Source organism: Arvicola amphibius, chromosome 3 (genome assembly GCF_903992535.2).
Source record: "Arvicola amphibius chromosome 3, mArvAmp1.2, whole genome shotgun sequence".
In the NCBI taxonomy this organism is placed as follows: Eukaryota; Metazoa; Chordata; class Mammalia; order Rodentia; family Cricetidae; genus Arvicola; species Arvicola amphibius.
In genome coordinates, this window is record NC_052049.1 from 90,998,534 (window position 1) to 91,020,072 (window position 21,539).

The 21,539-nt window shown below is 42.5% G+C and overlaps 1 protein-coding gene across 4 annotated transcripts in view; it reads left to right on the forward strand.

Annotated features, from left to right (window-relative positions):
• The window catches only part of Bbs9 (Bardet-Biedl syndrome 9), a 424,274-nt gene that overhangs the window by 34,861 nt on the left and 367,874 nt on the right, over positions 1–21,539 (forward strand). For all 4 annotated transcript variants that reach the window (XM_038322510.2, XM_038322513.2, XM_038322511.2 and 1 more), the window contains exon 5: positions 709–822. In XM_038322510.2, the coding sequence (XP_038178438.1) occupies positions 709–822 (114 nt within the window). The remainder of the gene's footprint in view (positions 1–708; positions 823–21,539) is intronic.

Sequence of the window (21,539 nt, forward strand, 5' to 3'; positions counted from 1 at the left end):
GGACTTCTTCAGTTCATTTATTTGAATAATTAAGGTATTTTTAGTTCAAAATGTAGAAAAAAATATTTTTATGCAGTTTCAGGGTTTGTTGGCATTTTTTTTTCTGAGTATGGAAACCAACTCCCTAAACAGCAGACTCCCAAAGCAGCAGCTGCTCATTTGTAACTGAGCACCTAGGATGTCCTTTTCTTTGAGAGAAGGCTCTCCTTCAGCAGCTCCGCTGCCATGGTTTGTGACACTCAGAGTACTGGGCTTATGGCTCTATCTGACCACAGCAAGACTTAGACAGTCTGAATGACTAGATTGGCTATTTCTTTTGCTTCAAACTACCTTAACATCATCTTTACCATTTGCATTTCAAGAGCTGTTTCTTTATGGAAAAGTTGCTTTCCAATTCCAAGTTTCCAACACAGCTTTTAGTCCTCACACTGCCCGATCTCGACTCTGTGGCTTGTAGTTTACTCGTTGATGGAAGTTTGGAAGATTCCTCCATTACATTAGAAGATAAGAGCTGGCAATGTGACTCAGTGGGAGGACCCTTGCCGAGTCTGCATAAGGACCTGGGTTCAGCCCCTAGTTTCAAAAATTAGGACACTGTGTTTGAAGGGGTTGGGTATTTTGATAGTGTGGACAAGAGAATGAGAAGAAATTAATATCAAACAATATAAAGAGATTTAAAGTAGTCCCTTTATTTTTTTTTCTTCATAGGAACATTGGGTAATGTAGACCATGGGAACCAGTATCAGATGAAGTTAATGTATGAGCACCATCTTCAGAGGACAGCCTGCAATATGACTTATGGACCCTTTGGTGGCATAAAAGGTAATTTGCTCTGAATCATGCGTATGATATTTCAAGTGGCAAATTTACACCCTTTGGTCATATTACAATGGAATATTATGTGGTTTGAATCTAAGAATTAAATAAGTATTTTAGTGAAAGTTTTATATTCAGAAACTTAAAATAATTTTAAAAGTATACTTTTAACAGTGGATTTGTTTGATTTACATTAGTTGTGTTATTATATGGTCTTTGGTGTTCTTTCTAAATATCTGTAATGATTTGAATGGCATCAATAGACTCAGTTGGTGGAACTGTTTGGGAAGGATCAGGAGGTGTGGCTTTGTGGGAGAAGGTGTGTCTCTTGTGGATAGAAACTTCAAAAGCCCATACCATCCCCAGTTAGCTCTCTCTGCCTTTTGCTTGTGGATCAGATGTGAGCTCTCAGCTCCAGTGCAATGCCTGCCTGTTTGGTGCCATGCTCCCCAACATGATGGTTGTGGATTTTCCCTCTGAAATCATGATCCCCCAGTTAAATGCTTTATTTTTAAAGTTACTTTGGTCATGCTGTTTCCATGGCAATAGAAAAGTAATTAAGACAACGCCTTTTCTACAGAATTTGCCTTATAAGCTGACTAAAACTGATTTGTGGTAGAGCTTGGTGCCTGCCACTTTCAGCGGTGTGAAATGTTGAACTTAGTAATAGTTCCTGCTGTACCAACTAAAGAAGGGTGGGGCTACAAATATGTCTACCTAGCCTCTTGTGTTGAGAGAGCCCGTGCCTTCTTTATGCACAAGAGAGCTGGAAATGAGAACACATGGGGACTTAATGTAGACTTGGTATGCTCATCAACTTATGATCTCTGACATGAAGGACAGTCCCAAATTCCACAAGGTCATCACCTTTATCAAGCAGGTGCCTTTGCTATCTTTGGGCTTGGGAGGTAGATTCGTGGAAAGCCTGCCACCTCTTTATAGCACATAACAAAACCAGCAGATTCTCAAGTCCCTTGAATAAGTGGGTAATGGTTATGTATAGCCTACACATATCATGTCCGCTGGATGCATGCTTGCTTGTTTTATTTTATGCATGTATGTAAATATGTATGTATGTATTATATATTTCGAGGACTGTGGTCACACTGTGCAGCAGGGAAAGATCACCACCGACACAGGATCCTTCTCTGATCACACTTTATTGAAGCGCTGCTTGGTTGAGGGAGAGCTGGAAGCAGGGGGCCCCCCGAGCCGGGCTGGGTGGCGGCTTATATACAGGAGGACGGGGTGTGTCTACTGATTAGGTGACGAGGCAGAAAAGGATTGGTGGAAACCTGTTGCTAGGCAGATGTGGCGCGAGAAGTTCGCGCCACATACTTGTTTACTTCAGCACTCGGCGCCATCTTATAATGACGAAGTGTAGATGTGGCCGCCACAGTTCCCCCCTTTTAATTTTATGACATTTAAAAGACAGTCAAGGCTGAGGTCAGAGGACCTTACCCTGAAAATGTAGACATGTCCCGTTTTTCTCAGGGATGGGAAAAATAAGCGGGACTACCCATATGCATAAGGTCATGATCTCCTGAGTGGATCTACTCAGTGCACTCTTAGGTGCAAAACCTCCTGTCCAGGACAACACATCCCCAGATTCAGGGGAACCTCATCGATCCCTCTTTCCGAGTGCAATGGCTCAATGGCCTTCGGGTGCAAAAGCAGGGATTAGGGTCAGGAGTCCTGTAAGATGCTGATCCAAGCTTGGGAGGAGTTGCCGGCCTCCAAGGCTGCGAGGGCATGTGCAATGGCCACCTTTTCCCGTTTCCTTACCCGAATCAGCCTTAGAAGCAGAAACAACGCCAATATCACTCCCGAAGTTAATATTAATCCTAGCACGCCAACCCCTGCCCATTCCTTAATATATGAAAAGGTATCTACCAGCCAATCTGTAAATTCCCCCAGCGAAACCATAGTCACCTGGGTTTGATTCAAAGCCAAAATCTTCAAACTAAAATTTGCTTGCAATTGTTCCAATTCCCTTGTCCAATTGCCATTTAGATATTGAGAAATCGCTCGGGATTCATTAAGGGTAGCAGTATAGGGGGTAACACACAAGTGCTTAGTACGATCCACACAACCAAAGGTAACTATATCAAACATTTCTAACATATTTCTTTCCACCAAATCAACTCTCTTATTTAACAATAAAATACCTGACATTAATTGATGGTTAATCTTTTCTTGTATATACATAGCGTCCGAGGTTTTTTGAACCACAGAATTGATAATAGTAACTGTCTGAACTTGATTGGCCATAGCTACTCCTGCAGTAACAGCCGCCGCAGCAGACACTGCAATAGCCGTCACAATAGTTGCTGTAATGCCAAAATCCCTTTTCCGGCGAACCAGGGTGGCTAATGGGAAGTTCTTAGGATTGGCTTTTACAGGCAAAAACACAAAGGTAGGGATGCGCATAACAATCGCACCTGAATGGTAGAAATTCCAACATTGTGACAGAGAGCAATTATCCTTCTTGCAATCAACTGCAGTATTATTTGAACTCCCTGTAGTATTAAACAAAAGCCAGACAAAGGGAGGATCCAGGCAAACTCTGGTTTGCCGTAGAGTAGTATTATGTTTTTTCTCTACACTAGTTATATTAATTTCTTTAGAAGTGTGATTCATAATCCCTGTATAATTATTTAACATAATTATTCCAGAGCGAACAAATGTAGCAAATGGAGACAACTCAGTTATAGCTCCTCTGGAATTCATAAGTATCCATGGTGTAAAGGGTGATCCAACCTTTATCATAAGTTTTCTTTTAACCTTAAAATGGTTAAGATTCCTAAGAACCCATCCAGAATTATTGTAAAACTTATCATATCGTCCTCTGCAATCCACAAATTCAGGGGGATAGCTCAAATCATTACCAGAGCATCTAGGGACAGACCAAGAAAAAATATTATTACTAGTATGATTACTATTGCCAACCTGTGAATCACTATTATTAACCTTGCTAACCTGTACCCAATTGGGCGTCGTAAGGTTGCAACTGATCCCATAAGTGGTAACATTAACAGTATCATTGGAACCGGAATAGGAGCCAGATCCAGATTTAGCTCCAGATCTAACCTGAGGCAGGGCTACGCTAATGGCCTTTCTCAAAAAATTGGGGGTATCTTCTAAAAATGGATCTCTAGCTACAGTAAGATTCATGGCATCTAGCAAGATGCAGTCTGAGATAGAAGTGCTCTGATTTGTGGTAAAACATAAAGTTCCTGCTAGGGGCACTACAGTTTGATTAAATTTTTGTTCCTGTGCATCTACCTTTTTGCAAACTAAGTTCAATTGGCAACTATCAACAAAAAATTGTGGCAATATTGTGGACTCATTGTGAACAGGAATTGGAATGGGCCATGTACGGGCCACAGCCCAGAAATAAGATTCTTCAGATTCAACTGGAACCGGTAGGTTCACCAACAGGATCAGGAGCAGCAACATCTCCTTGCTCTTCGTCAGGCTGTTCCAGTGTTGTCACGATCCTTGTCAGTCTGGTAGGGATCCACACCGGATCTGGCCGATTCTGAGGAAAGACACAAACAGCTCCCCTGGACCTCTGTATCACAGGGTCCGGTCCATACCATTTGTTATCAATTACATCCTTCCATTTTACTAATTCTGTATTTCTGTGTCTGTGGTCCATATGTCTTTCCGTGGCTGAACAGCCATTGGAATCCAAGGTCAGAAAATTAAATGTAAAGAGAGCGAGAGATATTCTATCTCGCGGGGATGCGCCCTCGGCTATTCCCCCTTTTTGTTTTTGAAGCAATTCCTTAATGGTGCGGTTAGCCCTTTCCACGATGCCTTGTCCTTGTGGATTATAGGGCAAACCAGTAATATGATTAATTTCAAAAATAGAGCAGAACTGTTGAAAACTTTTAGAGGCATATGCCGGGCCATTATCAGTTTTTAAAGAATAAGGCTTGCCCCAAGCAGCCCAGGCTTCTAGGCAATGGGTCCTTACGTTAAGGACCTTTTCACCACATAACGGGGTGGCATGTATAACACCTGAACAAGTGTCCACAGAAACATGCAAATATTTTTGTTTGCCAAATTCTGAAACATGAGTAACATCCATCTGCCAAAGGGTAAGTGGCTTTAACCCACGTGGATTAACCCCAATATGAGGCGGATGATGAAAAATCACACAGGAGGAACATTGTTTAACTATCTCACGTGCTTGGTCGCGAGTAATATTAAACTTAAGGCGAAGGGTATTTGCAGGCACATGAAACTTTCTATGAAATTGTTCAGCCGATTGCATAGGATCCAGGGCAACTAAAGCCATTTCCCTGGTAGCCCTATCAACCATATCATTAGCTTCAGTCATAGGTCCAGGAAGACCAGAATGAGCTCTAATATGACCGATAAAAAATGGTTTAGCACGTTGAACTATACAACTCTGAATTTGTAATAACAAAGATGCAACCATGCTACTAGGTTTAACATATGCAGCCACTTCCAGATGTTTTACAGCATTAACTACATAACATGAATCAGAATACAAATTAAAAGGCTGATGGGGAAAGGCCTTAAAGACCTCCAACACTACTTGACACTCCACGACTTGGGGTGCTCCAGAGCGAAATTTCAGAGTAACCGGCGGGGAGCCATATACCATATAGGCTCCAATTCCAGTTTTGGACCCATCAGTAAAAATAGTCAAGCCATTATTCAAAGGAGAAGCACTGGTAATCTTTGGAAAATATACAACATTCTGTGCCATAAAGGACAGCAATTTATCAGACAGATAATGATTATCAATAACGCCTGAATATGAGGAAATCAATACGGCCCAATCATCAGTAGTCCCTGTCAAAACCTCAATTTGATCTTTGGTATAGGGCAATATTAACTTCTCTGGCATTTTTCCAAAGGAGGTCAAGCTGAACCTCACTCCCAATAATGCCTGTTGTGCCACTAAATCAGGATAATAGCTTAACGTGCGCGAACCAAGTGTATGACCATGTATCCACCAAATGGGGCCTGTCTGCCACAATACTCCAGTAGGATGACCAACAGTGCGCAGAATGCAAAGCAATAATGGTTGTTCTGGATCAAACCGAAGAACCTGTGCTTGTTCTATGGCCTTTTCCACTATCTTTAATGCTTCTTTTCCTTTGGGTGTAAGCTCTCTAGGTGACGTTACATCAGGATTTCCTTCTAATATTGAGAACAACGGTTGCAAAGCTTCACGGGTAATGGGGAGATATCCTCTCAGCCAATTTATATCTCCGAGCAACTTTTGAAAATCATTTAAAGTGCGTAAATGTGATGTACGAATGCAAATTTTCTGTGGAAAAATCTGTTTTGGGGTAACACGGGCTCCTAAAAACTCTATAATACTTGTCTTTTGAATCTTATCGGCGGCAATAATCAGCCCCTTTTGTTTTAAGGATGCCTCCAGGGCAACTAATGCCCGTTCTAGCATATGCTCTTGTTTTGCTGCCAATAGGATATCATCCATGTAATGGATCAGCCTAACTTTGGGAAAACTACGTCTCACTGGTTGTAACGCCTGATCCACGTATAGCTGGCACATGGTGGGACTGTTGGCCATACCTTGTGGTAAGACCTTCCATTGATAGCGTTCATCAGGCTGTTCATGATTTATAGAGGGAACAGTAAATGCAAAACGATGTTTATCTAAAACATGCAAGGGTATAGAAAAGAAGCAATCCTTAACATCTATGGCAAAAACAGGCCAATCTCTTGGTAAAGCACTTAAAAGAGGCAACCCTCTTTGGACAGATCCCATGAGTTGCATCTGTGCATTAACTGCTCTAAGGTCATGCAGCAGCCTCCATTTTCCTGATTTCTTTTTTATGATGAAAATAGGGGAATTCCAAGGAGACACAGAAGGTTCAATATGACCAAGCTGAAGTTGTTCTTTAACTAATATGTGTGCGGCCTGGAGCTTTTCCATAGACAGGGGCCACCGAGGCACCCAAACGGGTGTATCTGTGCCCCAGGGGATGCGTAACGCATCATCAGTGGCCCCTAGGAAAAACCCAAGCCCTTCCGATCAGATTTGGGAGTGGGCAACACGGGGTCACTTCGACCTTGAAGGCGAGCCCCCAGCCCTTTTCCTGGCACAAAGCCTTGTGCCTTCATGACATCTTTACTCACTTGAGAATAATCATTGGTAATTATCAATTTTAATTGTTGTTGTACATCCCTTCCCCATAAATTTAAAGGAAGGTCTATGACAAAAGGCTGAAAAATGCCTTGACTGTGTTCCATCCTCCAATGCAATTGCTTAGCACTCATATCTGGAGTATTTTGATATCCTAGACCCTGTAAGGTTTGTGCAGCCGTCTGTAACGGCCACCTCTTCGGCCAATCCTGTTTACGCATCACACTTCTGTCCGCTCCGGTATCCAACAGGCCCGTAAAGAGCTTTCCTTCTACTTCTAGGGTACACATGGGGCGATCATCAAGTCCTATAGACAAGCATGCTAGCTCAACCCCAGAGGAGCCGAACCCTCGCTTGCCCCTCTCTTTCTCATAAGAGGGAAATTTTTCATGGTCTGATCGAAGAATTAACAATTGTGCAATACGATCTCCGGGTGCAATCGAAATGATGCCAAACGGAGAATGACACATTACCTTAATAATGCCTTTGTAGTCAGGGTCGATCACTCCAGGTAGCACTAATAACCCTCTAAGAGTACCGGAGGATCTTCCTAAAACTAGTCCCACTGTTCCTTCCTCTAGAGGTCCTGACATATCTGTGTCTATAGCTTGAACACCCATACTCTGAGTCAGTACCAATCCGGTGGTGGCACGGAGGTCCAACCCTGCGGAGCCTGTGGTGGCCCTTCTGATGACTGGGGTGGTCTCATGTTTGGCTCCTGAATTGCCCCATAAATTCTCGGGCCCTGGGGTAGTGGGCCCTTCTGCCCGTTTTTTGACATGGCTGATGTGGCATTGGGTATGGGCTGTCCATTGATATCCTTTACGGATCGACACTCATTCGCCCAGTGTTTTCCCTTTTTGCACCGCGGGCATGTGCCCGGCTGTCTCTGAACTTGGCTCTTTTTATGTGTGCCTTGGGGGCAATTTTTTCGTACATGCCCCGCCTTCCCGCAATTAAAGCAGGTACCTGATCTTCCCTGCCCCCTGGAGACTGCTAGCATAGCAGCCGCTAGACCAGCATTAGTTAGAGGGCCGCCTATCTCTCGGCAGGCCTTAAGCCAAGCATCCAGTCCTTTATTTTTCCACGGCATGATGGCTCTCTTACATTCTTTAGTAGCCTGTTCAAACACTAACTGCTGAACCAAAGGCATGGCTTCTTCGGCTTCACCAAACACCTTCCCTGCGGCTTCCATCATGCGAGCTACGAACTCCGAAAATGGTTCAGTAGGGCCTTGAATAATCTTCGTAAGATTGCCCGTTACTTCACCTCTTTTTGGTATCATTTTCCATGCTCTTGTATAGATTTCATTAATTTGTTGATAAACCTCCACTGGATAGGCTGTTTGATTAGCCGTCCATTGCCCTTGCCCTAATAACATGTCTGCATTCCAGGGAGCTCGATTTGGCGTTTGCGCATTTACTCGAGCCTGAGTGTGAGCAGCTTCTACCACTATAGATCTATAATCTAGATATTGACCTGTAGAAAGGCATGCTCTAGCAATTTCCCACCAATCTGTTGGTGTCATAGCTCTGGTGGTCAACCGAGTCAGTAATGTGCGAGTATACTGCGCATTAGCTCCATAAGTCTTTGCCGCTTCCACTAAATCTTTTAACTCTTTATAAGGGACTGGCTCATGATATCTTTGTTGATTTTGATCCTCAAAAACAGGAAATACCACCACTGAAGGTGGATAATGCACAGCCAACTGCGCAAGAGTGCCCCTGTCAATGAAATGGCAGCTACTCCTGGGCTGCACGTAAGGAGGGGGAAGCTCTCTAGTGAGCACTTTTAGAGCTGGCCCATATCTCTCCTCCTCATAATGTGCATCTTCCTCCTCTAAGCTCTCCTCCTCTGCCTCTACCAGCTCCTCTTCAGCCAGCCGCAAGGCTGCGAATTCATCCAGCACCGGATACAGGGGAGGTGCTGAAGGTTTATTTATCTTAGGATCCTTCTTTTCTTTTATATCTTTCTTTTCCCCTTTTTTGTTCCTTATTACCGTGCACTTTTCTTCAGTATCCTCCTCTGTCTTTGAACCTGCTTCTGAAAGGCTGTCCTGGTGTCTTGCCAGCATTTTCCTTCCTTCTCTTAACTCCTCTACATTTTTTCCGTCTTTCAAGCAGGAGTGTACTAATCTCCAAAAAGGATAAGTTCCCTTCTTTAATTGCCCCTGTTCCTTTGCTGCCTCCAAATCTTTGCCTAGCTTTCTCCAGCAATGCAGATTTAGATCCCCAGACACCGCAAACCACGGCGCCGAGCGATCAATATCCCCGACAATCACCTTTATAGTGGATTTCGAGATTTTCAATCCTCTCTCCTGTAGTAACCGCTGTATAGGATCTACAAAATCGCATGCACTGGAAACAGACTGATCGTTGCCCATCTTTGCTTACTTTTCTACAAGAGGCTTACAAAAGGGCAGAAAAATCGCATTATCTGCCACGGACTTACTTTCGCTTTAGATGTTGCAGCAGCGACACTCCTCTCCTGGTCTATGACAACGGATAAAAATGCAAAAGGCATAAACCACTACAGCAAAAACAACCACTGCTAATGCAAACCACAAAGGACTAATTCCTCCAAGAAGCATACCTGAGGATACTTACCGGCGCCGACCGCTTCGTGTGTAGAGTTCTGAATCCTCTTCGGCCCCCCCCCCCCCCCCCCCCCCCCCCCCCCCCCCCCCCCCGCGCGTGTCCGCCGAAGTTCCCGGGTTTCGGCACCAGCTGCGGCGAGCGAGCCCCGACCAGCAGGGAAAGATCACCACCGACACAGGATCCTTCTCTGATCACACTTTATTGAAGCGCTGCTTGGTTGAGGGAGAGCTGGAAGCAGGGGGGCCCCCCGAGCCGGGCTGGGTGGCGGCTTATATACAGGAGGAGGGGCGTGTCTACTGATTAGGTGACGAGGCAGAAAAGGATTGGTGGAAACCTGTTGCTAGGCAGATGTGGCGCGAGAAGTTCGCGCCACATACTTGTTTACTTCAGCACTCGGCGCCATCTTATAATGGCGAAGTGTAGATGTGGCCGCCACAACACTGTAGTCCAGGCTGACCTAGATCTCCCAGTGTGGGCTGGGCTTGCCTTAAGCTCATAGTGATCCTCTTCTGGACAAATGCCCATGTGCTAGGATCACAGGTATGTTCATCATGCCAGTCTTCCTCTGTGTGCCTTCTAATTGTAGATTACTTATAATACCAAATAGCTTATAAATGCCATGCAAATCATTGTGATATTCAGATAATCACCGGAAAATTATTATATACATGTTCAGGACAGAAGCAGTCCTTTCCTGGATGTTTCAGCTGCTACTACTAAAGCTGGCTCTTCTGGCTTCCATAGGCTGGTTCCTCCTCCTTTGTATACTTCTGTTTCTAAGCAAGAAAAGGCTTCCTGCAGTGTGTTTATCCAGATCCAGAACTTCAGATTCCCTGGAGGCAGGGGTGGTGGTGGGGTGCGGGGGTGGGGTGGGGGTGTGGGGAGGTGAGGTGGTGGTGAACAAAAGGGTTCTGATTTCTGATTTGTAATCTCCCCCCTCCCTGCATCATGGCTGAAGATGAGCTGTGGTGTTGGGTTGGTGTGACGAAGTGTGATTTTGTGGTTCTTTTTGCATGTATGTGCATGTATCACCTGCAGAGCATATGATCAGGAATTTTAGCTTTTTAAAAAATTCCTTTTTATGGTGTGTGTGTGTGTGTGTGTTTATGCACCATGTGTGTGTAGGCACTCAAGGATGCCAGAAGGCATCAGATCCCCTAGAACTGGATGGTTGTGAGCTGCCATATGGGGCTGGTAACTGAACCTGGGTCCTTTGTAAGAGCAATAGGTGTGGTTGGAGAGCTGGCTTGCTGTTAATAGCAGTGGCTGCTCTTGCAGAATACACAGGTTTGTTTCCCAGCACCACATGATGGCTCACAATTAGTTATAACTGTAGCTCTAGGGGACTCTGAAGGATGAACGCACATGCAGGCAACACACTTGCACACATAAAATAAATCTATAAACAAATCAAACACCAAAGCAACAAATGTTCTTTACTACCGAGCTCTCTCTCCAGCCCCCAGTCTTGAATATTTTCGTTCATGATGTGCAAGTCAAGTTTTATATAATGAAAGAAATAAAATCCCAAACACTGGACAGGTTGTAGAATTACTTACTCAAGTAACAGGAATGTTGGGGTTACTCGAGAGGTAACAGCTAAATGGAGACAGAGGAGGGGGAGCTCAGATTTGTGTGAGAGGTGGCCTGTCAGTGAAATGCCTCCTCCCACCCGTATCCTTTGAAATCGATGGTCATGCTTTTAAACACACCGACATCTCTGGGGGACCTAATTGCCTTGCCTGCTTGGCTGTTTTAATTTGTTTGTTCTCACTAAACCACCAAAGCATGTTGCTAAGTTCTATGGATCTAGTTGGGTGCGGTGGCTCATGCCTTTACTCTTGGTACTCAGGAAGCTGAGGAAGGGGGATTGCTGAATTCAAGACTAACTAGCCTACGTTAGATAGCATGGGATAAGAGTATGACCCCGTTCAAAACAAACAAAGAAACAGGGAAACAAAATTACTATAATCTGGAGTCCAAATAGTTATGATGGAGAAGAAAAGTGGCTGTCTTTATAGCTTTGTTCTGGTTCAGGTTATGTACCGCATGCTGTACAGATTGAATTAGACTTTGTATTTATCATCAGACCAAGTTAGTGTAACTAAAATCAACACATTCTTCTGCTTTTGTGCAACACTTTTGGTGGTTTCATAATGGACTTCCAGAGTGATGAGATGGGCTTCAGGATTTGCTACTCTAAAATGCAGGCCCGTGTGACTCACTAATAGTGCATGCTTAGCATTCATGAGGCCTGGGTAGTCTCCTCAGCAGCAAAACAAAGGAACAACCAAAACCCGTTCTCAACCCCCAGCCCCACATACTGAAGGACGTTGTTGAAGCAGATTGCTTCAATTCTGCCACACCAACCTGCCCCCCTGCAGTTTGTATGAGAGGTGGGCTCCAAAATGTGGAGAAATAGCCTCTCTGGATGAAGGCTCACAGGGAGATGCTAACAGGGAGCCATGCTGAACAGGAGCTGTGAGAGTCAGCTAACACCCAGTTATCCTGTCACACTTCTCTGTGACAACCCACATCCAACGTGGTCTAAAAATTCACAGGTCAAATTGTCCTTCTGGTCTTCATTTTCTTGTGAAGACTCTCACATCATGTAAAACTATTATTTTTGACATGATTTTCTTCTGTGAAGGTGTCCTTGTTTGAATGACCTCAGCTTTGAACCTCAGGTGAGTCAAGAGGCATTTTTTTCTTGTAAGTGTGATTAACTTTTTATGCCCAGTATGTGAGGATGCCAAAACACCACCAGGGAGAAGGACTCACCGAAATGCAAAAACAAGGTTTATTGTGTGTGCATGACAGGCTGGCAGGGACCTCGTCACCTTAGCAGTGAGGTTCCCCTGCCCTTCTAGAGAGCACTATTTAAAGGTAAAACCCAGAAAAGTTACATTAGCAGAGTGTGGGGTGACAGGTTCAATCCTGATTGGCTGACATTTGTCTAGGGGTGTCCTGGTGAAAAGCAAGGGGCGTATGCTGGCAGGTGATCCCATCCACAACAATTGGAACATTAGGAATTTCCTTTGGAGGGTCTGTTCTTGGTTGGTGCCTGGGTGGTCTCAGTTTGCAGTCTTTCTTGGAGCCAGGTATTGCCTCAGGGTAAACTACTGAGCCTCAGGCCTCTATTGAGCTTATCATGGCTGGGTCCTTCAAGCTGGAAACAAGATCTCACCTGGTGCTTATGTGACCCTGTCCTCTTAGCTCTTGAATTGTGTCTCACATTTAAAAGGTGACTTTCAACAAAATGTGAGTGACCATTTTGACAGGCTTTAACTTCCTTTGGTTGAGAACAAAACATTTTACAATTTGAAGCAGAAGGAGGTGGAGGCCAGAGGATCAGGAATTCCAGGTCAGCTTTGTGAACCAAAGGCTAGACTGGGCTAAGAAGACCCTGTCATGAAGGAAGGTAGGTGGTATGCTTGTAGCCCGTGTTCAGTCCCAGACATGGGGAAAAGTTTGCCAGAGGTAGAAATGATGAAGTCTGGTGGCTGTAGGATGTGTTTTTCTTGATGTATGAACTAAGCAGTAGAATGTATATCCCTATGAACCGAGTCCCATCCCAAGCATGCATGTCTCAGTGATTAGCCTGCACATCTCTGGCAGTAAGGGTGCCGCTCTCTTTTGTTTGTACGTTTTGACTCTTTGGAGACAAGGTCTCATTTAGACCAGGCTGGCTTGAACTGGCTTGAACTGGCTGTGTAGCTGGGGCTGGCTCAGGATTCTCCCGGTGCATGCTGGAACCATTCAAGCATCAGTCATTCTTTTAACTTGAAAGTTACTTAGAATTAACCAGACAATGTAAAGAAAATTTAGCATTTTAGAAAAGCGATCAAGAGAAAATAAAACCTGGTGCTGTTTTAGACTGAGGAGACACCGGGGCTGTGCATCACAATGAGCTACCACTAGATGGCAGGCCTCGACAGTTTGTATGTTTGGGCCTGCCTCTGCCCCAGAGGAGATGTTCAGCCTCAGGAGGTGGCCCTGCAGTTCTGTAGCTGCAGAGGTACAGGCGGGAGGATGAGGAGTTTTAGGCCATGGCATGAAGATTACCTCAGAAAACAAAATAACGAAAGTAATAAGGACATTTTATCTGGAAATCTCTTCCTTTGACTAAAGATGAATATTGCTTCAAGTTGCAAAGAAATGTTTTCTATAGCAAAATTATTAGGTAATATCTGATAGACTGTAATATGGGATTCTTTCTAGGTGTGTACCTGAAACTAATTTGCATTCGAATCATAAGACCATGATGAATGCAGGCACTGAGTCCTATTATTCTGAAGTTGGACCTGAGAGCCTGGGTTTCTGATAATGTTTCTGGTGATGCCAAAGTGGGCAAAGAGGCACACTACATCCTCACCCAACCATCTCTATTGTGGGAACCAAGGCACACTGCACCCCCAACCTACCATCCCTATTGTGGGTACCAAGGCACACTACATCCCCATCCCACCATCCCTATTGTGGATGCCAAGACAAACTGCATTCCCAACCCACTATCTCTATTGTGGGGACCAAGGCACACTACACCCCCAACCCATCATCCCTATTGTGGGGACCAAGACATACTGCATCCCCACCACCACCAGCCATTACTCCAGTAACTTCTCAGTGTTTTACATTTGGGAAATTTGCTAAGAGTTGCTGTAATGATGGAGGAGTCAGTTTAACCAGGCTTTGGCATCAGGAAGCTTGTGGGATTCACTACACCAACCCTTCCCCTATCTGGGCTGCTATTGGATTTAGAATGACTTTCCTGCCAGAAAGGACTACCATTAGCTTTGGCCAAACTTAAGTATGTAATTTAGAAATTGTTATCACATTTATGTGTGTGTCTGAAAGAGCAATGTCAAGGGCGAGAAAGAAGGAGCAAGAACAGAGAGAAAATGAACCATGGTATACATGTGGAGGTCAGAAGGAAGCTTGAGGGGCCAGTTCTCTCTCACCACATGGGTCCTGAGGATTGAACTCAGGCAGGCAGACAGGGAGCGGCCCTCACCACACACTGACTAGATGACAATTTAACCATGAGCTTCTATCCTACAGTAAGTGAATAACAGTTCTTTATGATGCACCTACACCCAGGTACTTTGTTATAGCAGGACAGACAGGTATGGTTCTGTAGCAGGAAGCCTCAGTTGTCAAGCAGGCTTGTCAGATACAGGAATTGTTCCTTGTATACAGGCTGGAAGGTAACCTGCAGGCACAGGAAGATCAGGCAGGGCGCTGGGAATGTCAAGCCACAGCCACACCACCCCAAAAACCCTGAGCTGTGGTCTGGACACACACCACATGCATTTCAACATGACTTTCCTAGGATATAAACGTGTGTGTTATGTTATTATATGACTTCGGTGTGCTTTCTTGCCATCTTAAAAGAAATCAAAGTTTTACTTCTAGAATAAGATTTGACAGAAAAATGTATATAGTAATAAATATTTAGTGTTATAGTTTTCAAGTAGTTTTTGTTAAATTAAAATAAATTTCAATGTTTTCTACTTTCTCATAAGTGGATCTACTTTCAACAGATAACCAATAGACATACAAGGCTGTCCTTAAAAAGGAAATGTTCTTTTAGAGGAGAAGAGATGGTTCAAACATTAAGAACACTTCCTGTTCTTGTGCAGTGATGGTGGAATATACAAAATATTCCCACACTAGTTCGGATTTATGTATAGCAAAGGGTTATTTATTTAGGGGAGACTCACAGATCACTGTCCTAGATCACAGTCCTCTGCATGAACAGGGAACAGGAACAGAGTTTAGCATCTGGAAGTGAGAGCCTGAAGCTAGAGAGTGAGCACACGCTTTACAGCTGCATTTATAGTATAAGAGACCACGCCCAAGTGGGCTGGTATCTTAAAGGCTACTGGCTGAAGGAGCTGAAGGAGCTCCCACAGCACTTCCCCCTTTTGTTTAAATAAGAGCATTCTAAACCAGATACAAACTATATACACTAGAAACAGATATCAAGTATAAGATTAGAATTATAACCAGCATAAACAATATCAAGCAAAGAACATATCCTAACATTTTAATAAACATTCTATCCTAAGGAGTCCAAGTCTTGTATTGGAAATAGCTTGGCTAGATCATAAGAAGATGATAACCACGACTATCTAATCCATTTAAGGCCTGAGAATGGAGATAATATTACTTGAGTAGGCAGGAAGTACAGTCAAGCAGATTCCAAATTGTGCAGCAGTTGATAGAGACAACTGGCTGCCTGAGTAATCACCCAAAGTCTCATTTGCAATGTTGAAGCAACCAACTTTGGCTAAGTCCTAGACTAAATGACAGACCATTTTCAGAGGCAGGAAAATTTTCAAAATCATCTTACCCTGTTTTGGCAAGGTTTGGCAGTCTTTTTTCTTGTATCCTGCTTGTTCAGTCTGGTCATCATGCATTTTGTCAGTGGTTGAGGCATGGGCAGTTCCTTGCCAAAAAGAAAACAAACTCCAAGTGGAGTGCCTTTGGTGCTCAACACTCTTTGGGAATAGATTGGTGCTGCCAGGAGCAATTGTGTCTCATGTCAACAGAATCCTAAGTTATTTAAATGCCATATTCTACAGATCTTTGAAGTGATTGAAGGTTACCTATCTATGTAGAATACAATCTCTATGTATCTAAAGAACCTAATTAGTCTGACTGAAAGTATAACAAACATGAATGACTATTGACCTATAATACTTAACACCTATCCAACTTAAAGATTAAGACTTCATATCATAATATTAAACAATCTTTAAACAACTGTGCAGTAAAGGAGGATAATGACCTCAAAATGTAAACAATCTATAAATATCTTGATCAGAGATAGAAATATATAATGCAATATGATAAATATATCCTAAAATTGTATCAATATACAAAATGTCTTAAACAGGGGTAGAAACATGCATGTATACAATATGTCAAAATAACTTTGTATAGTTGCACAAATATTGTAAACAGAAATAAGTACATTCAATATAACAAATATAATTTGAACTTGTATCAATATACAAAAATTTATACCAATGTAAATTGTCCATAAATATAGCTCACAAGTATTCACTCTATTACTCACTACTATTATTATCAGTGTGAGTAAGTTCACACTAATCTACCTATTATCCCATTCAATTTTACCTCTTTTTTTTTAAAGATATCTGGGCCTATATAATTTTCCCCCAAACCCTATGTGAGTAATAATCAACCCCAAAATGATGTCCCTAGCCTGAGGACAAACTTTGTTGGGAGAGGGGACATCGTCTTCTAGAATTGCTTCTAGCTGTCATGGGGGTGATGCTTTTTCTATAGGATCCTGTAAAAGTAAAATGATGATTAAGTTTCAAGATTGCTGTTTTGTATAATTGCAAATGGTCTCTGAGTAGTCAATAAGGTTTTTTGTTTGTTTGTTTGAAGTTCTTATTTGGAGTTCTGGCCAGAATATTGTAAGAAGGTGTACCATTTCTGCAGCTGGTACCCAAAAACCAGTCTCATAGTAGTGCTATCAGCATTATGACATCGTATCAGCAGGTAGAATCTTTGTTGTGGGGCCTCATCTTCTTCCTGGAAGCTTCAAAGATTACTGCAGGAAAATCTACTGTTCATTGTGGAAAACTTAAGCATTATTCATATAGATATATATTCAAGGAAAGATATGATATAAACAAAATGTGCATGAAGAAAAGTAAAATATTTCCTTAAAAATCCGTCTTTTTTCTGTCCCATACCAGATGGCTCCTGACATGAGGCAGAAATTCTGAATTTTTCTTTTTAACAACATGCTTGGATTTAGAGAAGGATAGCCATTGTCCAACTCCAAAGCCAGCTCTTATTTTTAATTAGAGATGTATACATGTACAGATAATCAAATTTTACCATGCAGATTAATGCAGCATCATAAGTCAGTTTTCTCTTTGCTTGTTGGTTCTTTCTGGATAGCTGTTTTCATCTTTAGGCATTTAGATATCCAAAGTCTCTAGACTCTTTGAAGATGAATATTTTCTTGCAAAGACAAGAACAGAACCCTGCCTCAACCCTTATGAGGTTTCCTTACCACCTGTATGATTGTCACTTCTGTGGATGTGCTGTCATTTCTCTTTCTCAAGAGGTTTCTCTTTTTCAAACTGGATCTTTATTAATTTTGATCGTATCCACAGCTTTTCTTCTCCTGTGGAAACAAGAGCCAAACCCCTTTCCCAACATAGCACATCTCCTGGTTTCCATTGTGAGGTCAGCACATTCTTGAAATACACTGGCTGATTTAATTCAGATTTTTTTTTTAAATCAAATGTCTCTCTGCTGTTGTTGTTCCTTTCTCATTAGCGTTAAGAAAATTCAAGGTTAATAAAGCATTATGCAATCTATTTCTGGGGGTATTTTCTATCCCTTTCTGTTTTTTTAGCATATCCTTTATAGTTCAATTTGATCTTTCTATAACTTTCTGACCTGTAGGATTGTTTGTTATACCTGTAATATGCTTTATGATTTAATAAGCAAAAAAACCCCAAAATAAAACAAAAAGGTTTCATTTTCTTAGAGACATATGCTGGACCATTTTCTGTCTTTATTTGTGTAGGTATACCCATGATGGCCATAGCGTCTAATAAATGCATGATTACTGAATCAGCCTTTTCTGAGCTCAAGGCAATTGCCCATTGAAAACCTGAATAAGTGTCAATGGTGTAGTGTACATATTTTAATTTTCCAAATTCTATAAAGTAAACAGTCCACCTGCCAGTTTTCATTCCTTTGAGTACCCTTTGGGTTACTCCCTGCAGGTAGTGGTGTTTGGTTATAGAAAGAGCAAGTAGGACATTTCCTTATACTCTCCTTAGCTTGTTGCCATGTAACAGAAAACTCTTTCTTTAAACGTTTGCTATTGACATGATGTTTCTTATGAAATTCTGAGGCCTTCAGCACACTTCCAACCAATAATTTTGGTGTCTCCTCACACCATTGGAAATTGCTTCTCCTACCCACGCTTCAGTACTATAGTCAAATGTTTCAGCATTCTTTGTATGCGAGATTAATTCATCTATGGGTTCTGATCGAACCTTTAAAGGCCCAAAGGATCTTCTTACATTCTAAGTTGGCATTTTCAAAAGCCAAGGATTCAGTTAGTGCACATCTAGCTTCAGGGTCTGTCACTCCTAATTGTACAGCCTTAGTCAATCTTTGTAAGAAGTCAGTAAAGGGTTCTCTCTGGCCTTGTTTAACCCTAAACATGACTCAGTCCTCTTTCCTGGTTCCTAAATCCTATCCCATGCATTTAAAGCTGCTGTGTTACTTAGGGGCAAGATTCATTCATCTTAGTGAGCCTGTTCCTGAGGATCAGAGTAATGACCCTTGCCAAGAATTTGATCCTGGAAAGTCTCAAATCCTTTTGCTTTCCCCTGTTGCTCTAATTTTTTTGCCTCTTCTCTCAAATAACACTTCCAAAGCAGCTGAGGTCCATTTTCTAGGACCACTGAGATTAACTGAAGCCAACCGTGTGGGATAGCCTTAGTGCTGGAAGCCCACATTTTCACCATTTCCCTGACAAATGGTGAATGTAGCCCATAAGAAACTATTGCTTGTTTTTTTTTAATCACTCATACATATTGGTTCCCATGCATATTCTTTGACTACCTTAGGGTACTTTGTGCCAGATTGTCTTTTTGAGGAAATTACCAAATATGCAGTTGAAACTCTGTGTAAGTCATCCCAGGGTCTGGCATGTACTGATGAGGCTAAATCCTGTCCTTTTAAATTCTGTCTTTGCTCATAAATTTTAATAAATTCCTCAATCTTTTCAATTTTTTACTACTGCCTTTTTTAAAGTCTGAATCTCCTGTCCAGTGTTCTGTTCTAATGTCCTCACTGATTCCAAGGTATGAACCTTGTCCAGTATAGATAATGTCTCATCCTTGGACATATCATAACTTTTCAACAGATCCTGATAGTTAAATTCAACAGCACAAATTCTTTCAGATAATTTTGTCAGATCGATGCTATTCCTCTTTGTAGTATTGAACCATTTTTTAAATGAGATAATATTGAAAACAAAACTAATTCCTAGAATCAAAGGGATGTGGAAGAAAAATTGCATAAGCCTTGCAGAATATCTTCCATAGTATAAGCAAAATAATTATTGAACTACTGGATGTTATCAGTCATTTTTTTGTAGTTTTTTACATCTTCCCTGTTGTAAGGCAATTATAATGAATTGGAGTAGGTGTAATTATCGTTATTGGCCATCAGGTGTCACAGCTGCAGCCATGTGGCCAAGAGATGCCAGCAGCAGTGAACAACACATGTTGCTTACTTAGGTACTGAAAAATATGTTTTCTTTAACAAACTAAGAGAAGTTATTAAGGTGATCAAACTATTCCAAGAGTTGGGGCCCAGGATAAAGAGAAAACCCAAAGTTTTCAGTCAGTGTGAGTTGCAGACTATGTGTACCACGGGGGTCACAGGCAGCAGTATGTAGGCTGGCGTGTGGGTCGCAAGCCAGGGAGTGCTGAGCAGCAGCCTGCTGCGTCTGAGGGCTGGAGAGTCAGTGCCCAATGCTCCACGTGTCTGGAAGATGGATCCTAAAAAGTGTGGACTGGTTCCTACGTTCAGGCTCCAGATGATGGTGGAAGATACAAAATTATCCCACACTAGTTCAGATTTACTTGTAGTAAAGGGTTATTTATTTAGGGGAGAGTCACAGATCACTGTCCTAGATCACAGTCCTCTGCACGAACGGGGAACAGGAACAGAGTCTAGCAGCCAGAAGTGAGAGCCGGAAGCAAGAGAGCGAGAGCTGCATTTATAGTATAGGAGACCATGCCCAAGTGGGCTGGTATCTTAAAGGCTACTGTCTACAGGAGCTGAAGCAGTACAGAATGTCTCAGCAGCTCCTGGCACCCATGCCAGCAGCTCACAACTGCCTGTAACTCCAGCTCCAGGGCATCAGATGCCTTGGGTTTCTGCCAGCACCTGCACTTTCATGCACACTCCCCACCACACATATAAACATTGTTTTGGAAATAATAAAAATAATTATTTTAAAAACATTAATGCCAGTTATGGTAGCACCCATTTTAATCCCAGTACATGGGAGACAAAAGCAGCCAAATATCTGAGTTTGAGTCTAGCCCAGTCACCATAGTGAGTTCCAGGTCAGCCATACTACATTGTAAAATGCTGCCTCAAAAATTTTTAAAGAAATATATCCTTTTAATATATTTATTGTCATACTCTCCTTGAATTTCATATTACACAGCATCAGGCTTTACATGATAAACATATGTTCAATGGTAGAGAGAAAGCTAAATTCCAAACATATAGAATTCCTCTGGATTAGCTAAGTGTGGAACATTTGGGGGACGTTCTGCTCCATTTGAATCATCAGAGGTTGTGTTGCAGCTAGCAATAAGTCATTCCCCTCTTTTCTGTGGGTCCACATGTCTCAAATATTCCTTTGAGATTATTACTATAGTTACAGAAAATTCTATATATTTTAAATAATGTTGAAATAAGGAAAAGATGCATAAACCTTGCTATGCAGAATGCCCAGTTCCTATTTTGTGCTGCTGGGTACTTTACCTAGGGTCTGCATATCCTGGGTAATGTCACACTTTCAGCCCTCTTTCTGGCTGTTTATTTTGAGACAGGTCCCACTAAGTGTCCAGGCTGGGCCTGTGCTGGCTAGTTTATGTCAGTTGACACAAGCCAGAGTCATTTGGGAAGAGGGGCTCTCAGCTGAGAAGATGCTCCTTCCAGATTGGTCCACAGGGAACCCTGTGGTGCATGCTCTTGGTTGATTGGAATGATGTGGAAGGACCTAGCTCACTGGTGCTACCCTCGGGTAGGTGGTCCTCGATGACGAAAGAAAGTAGGCTGAGGAACTGTGGGTCAAACCTGTTCACAGCGGTCCTCTGGCTTCTGCTTAGTTCCTGCCTTGAGTTCCTGCCCTGACTTTTCTGGATGGTGGACTGCAA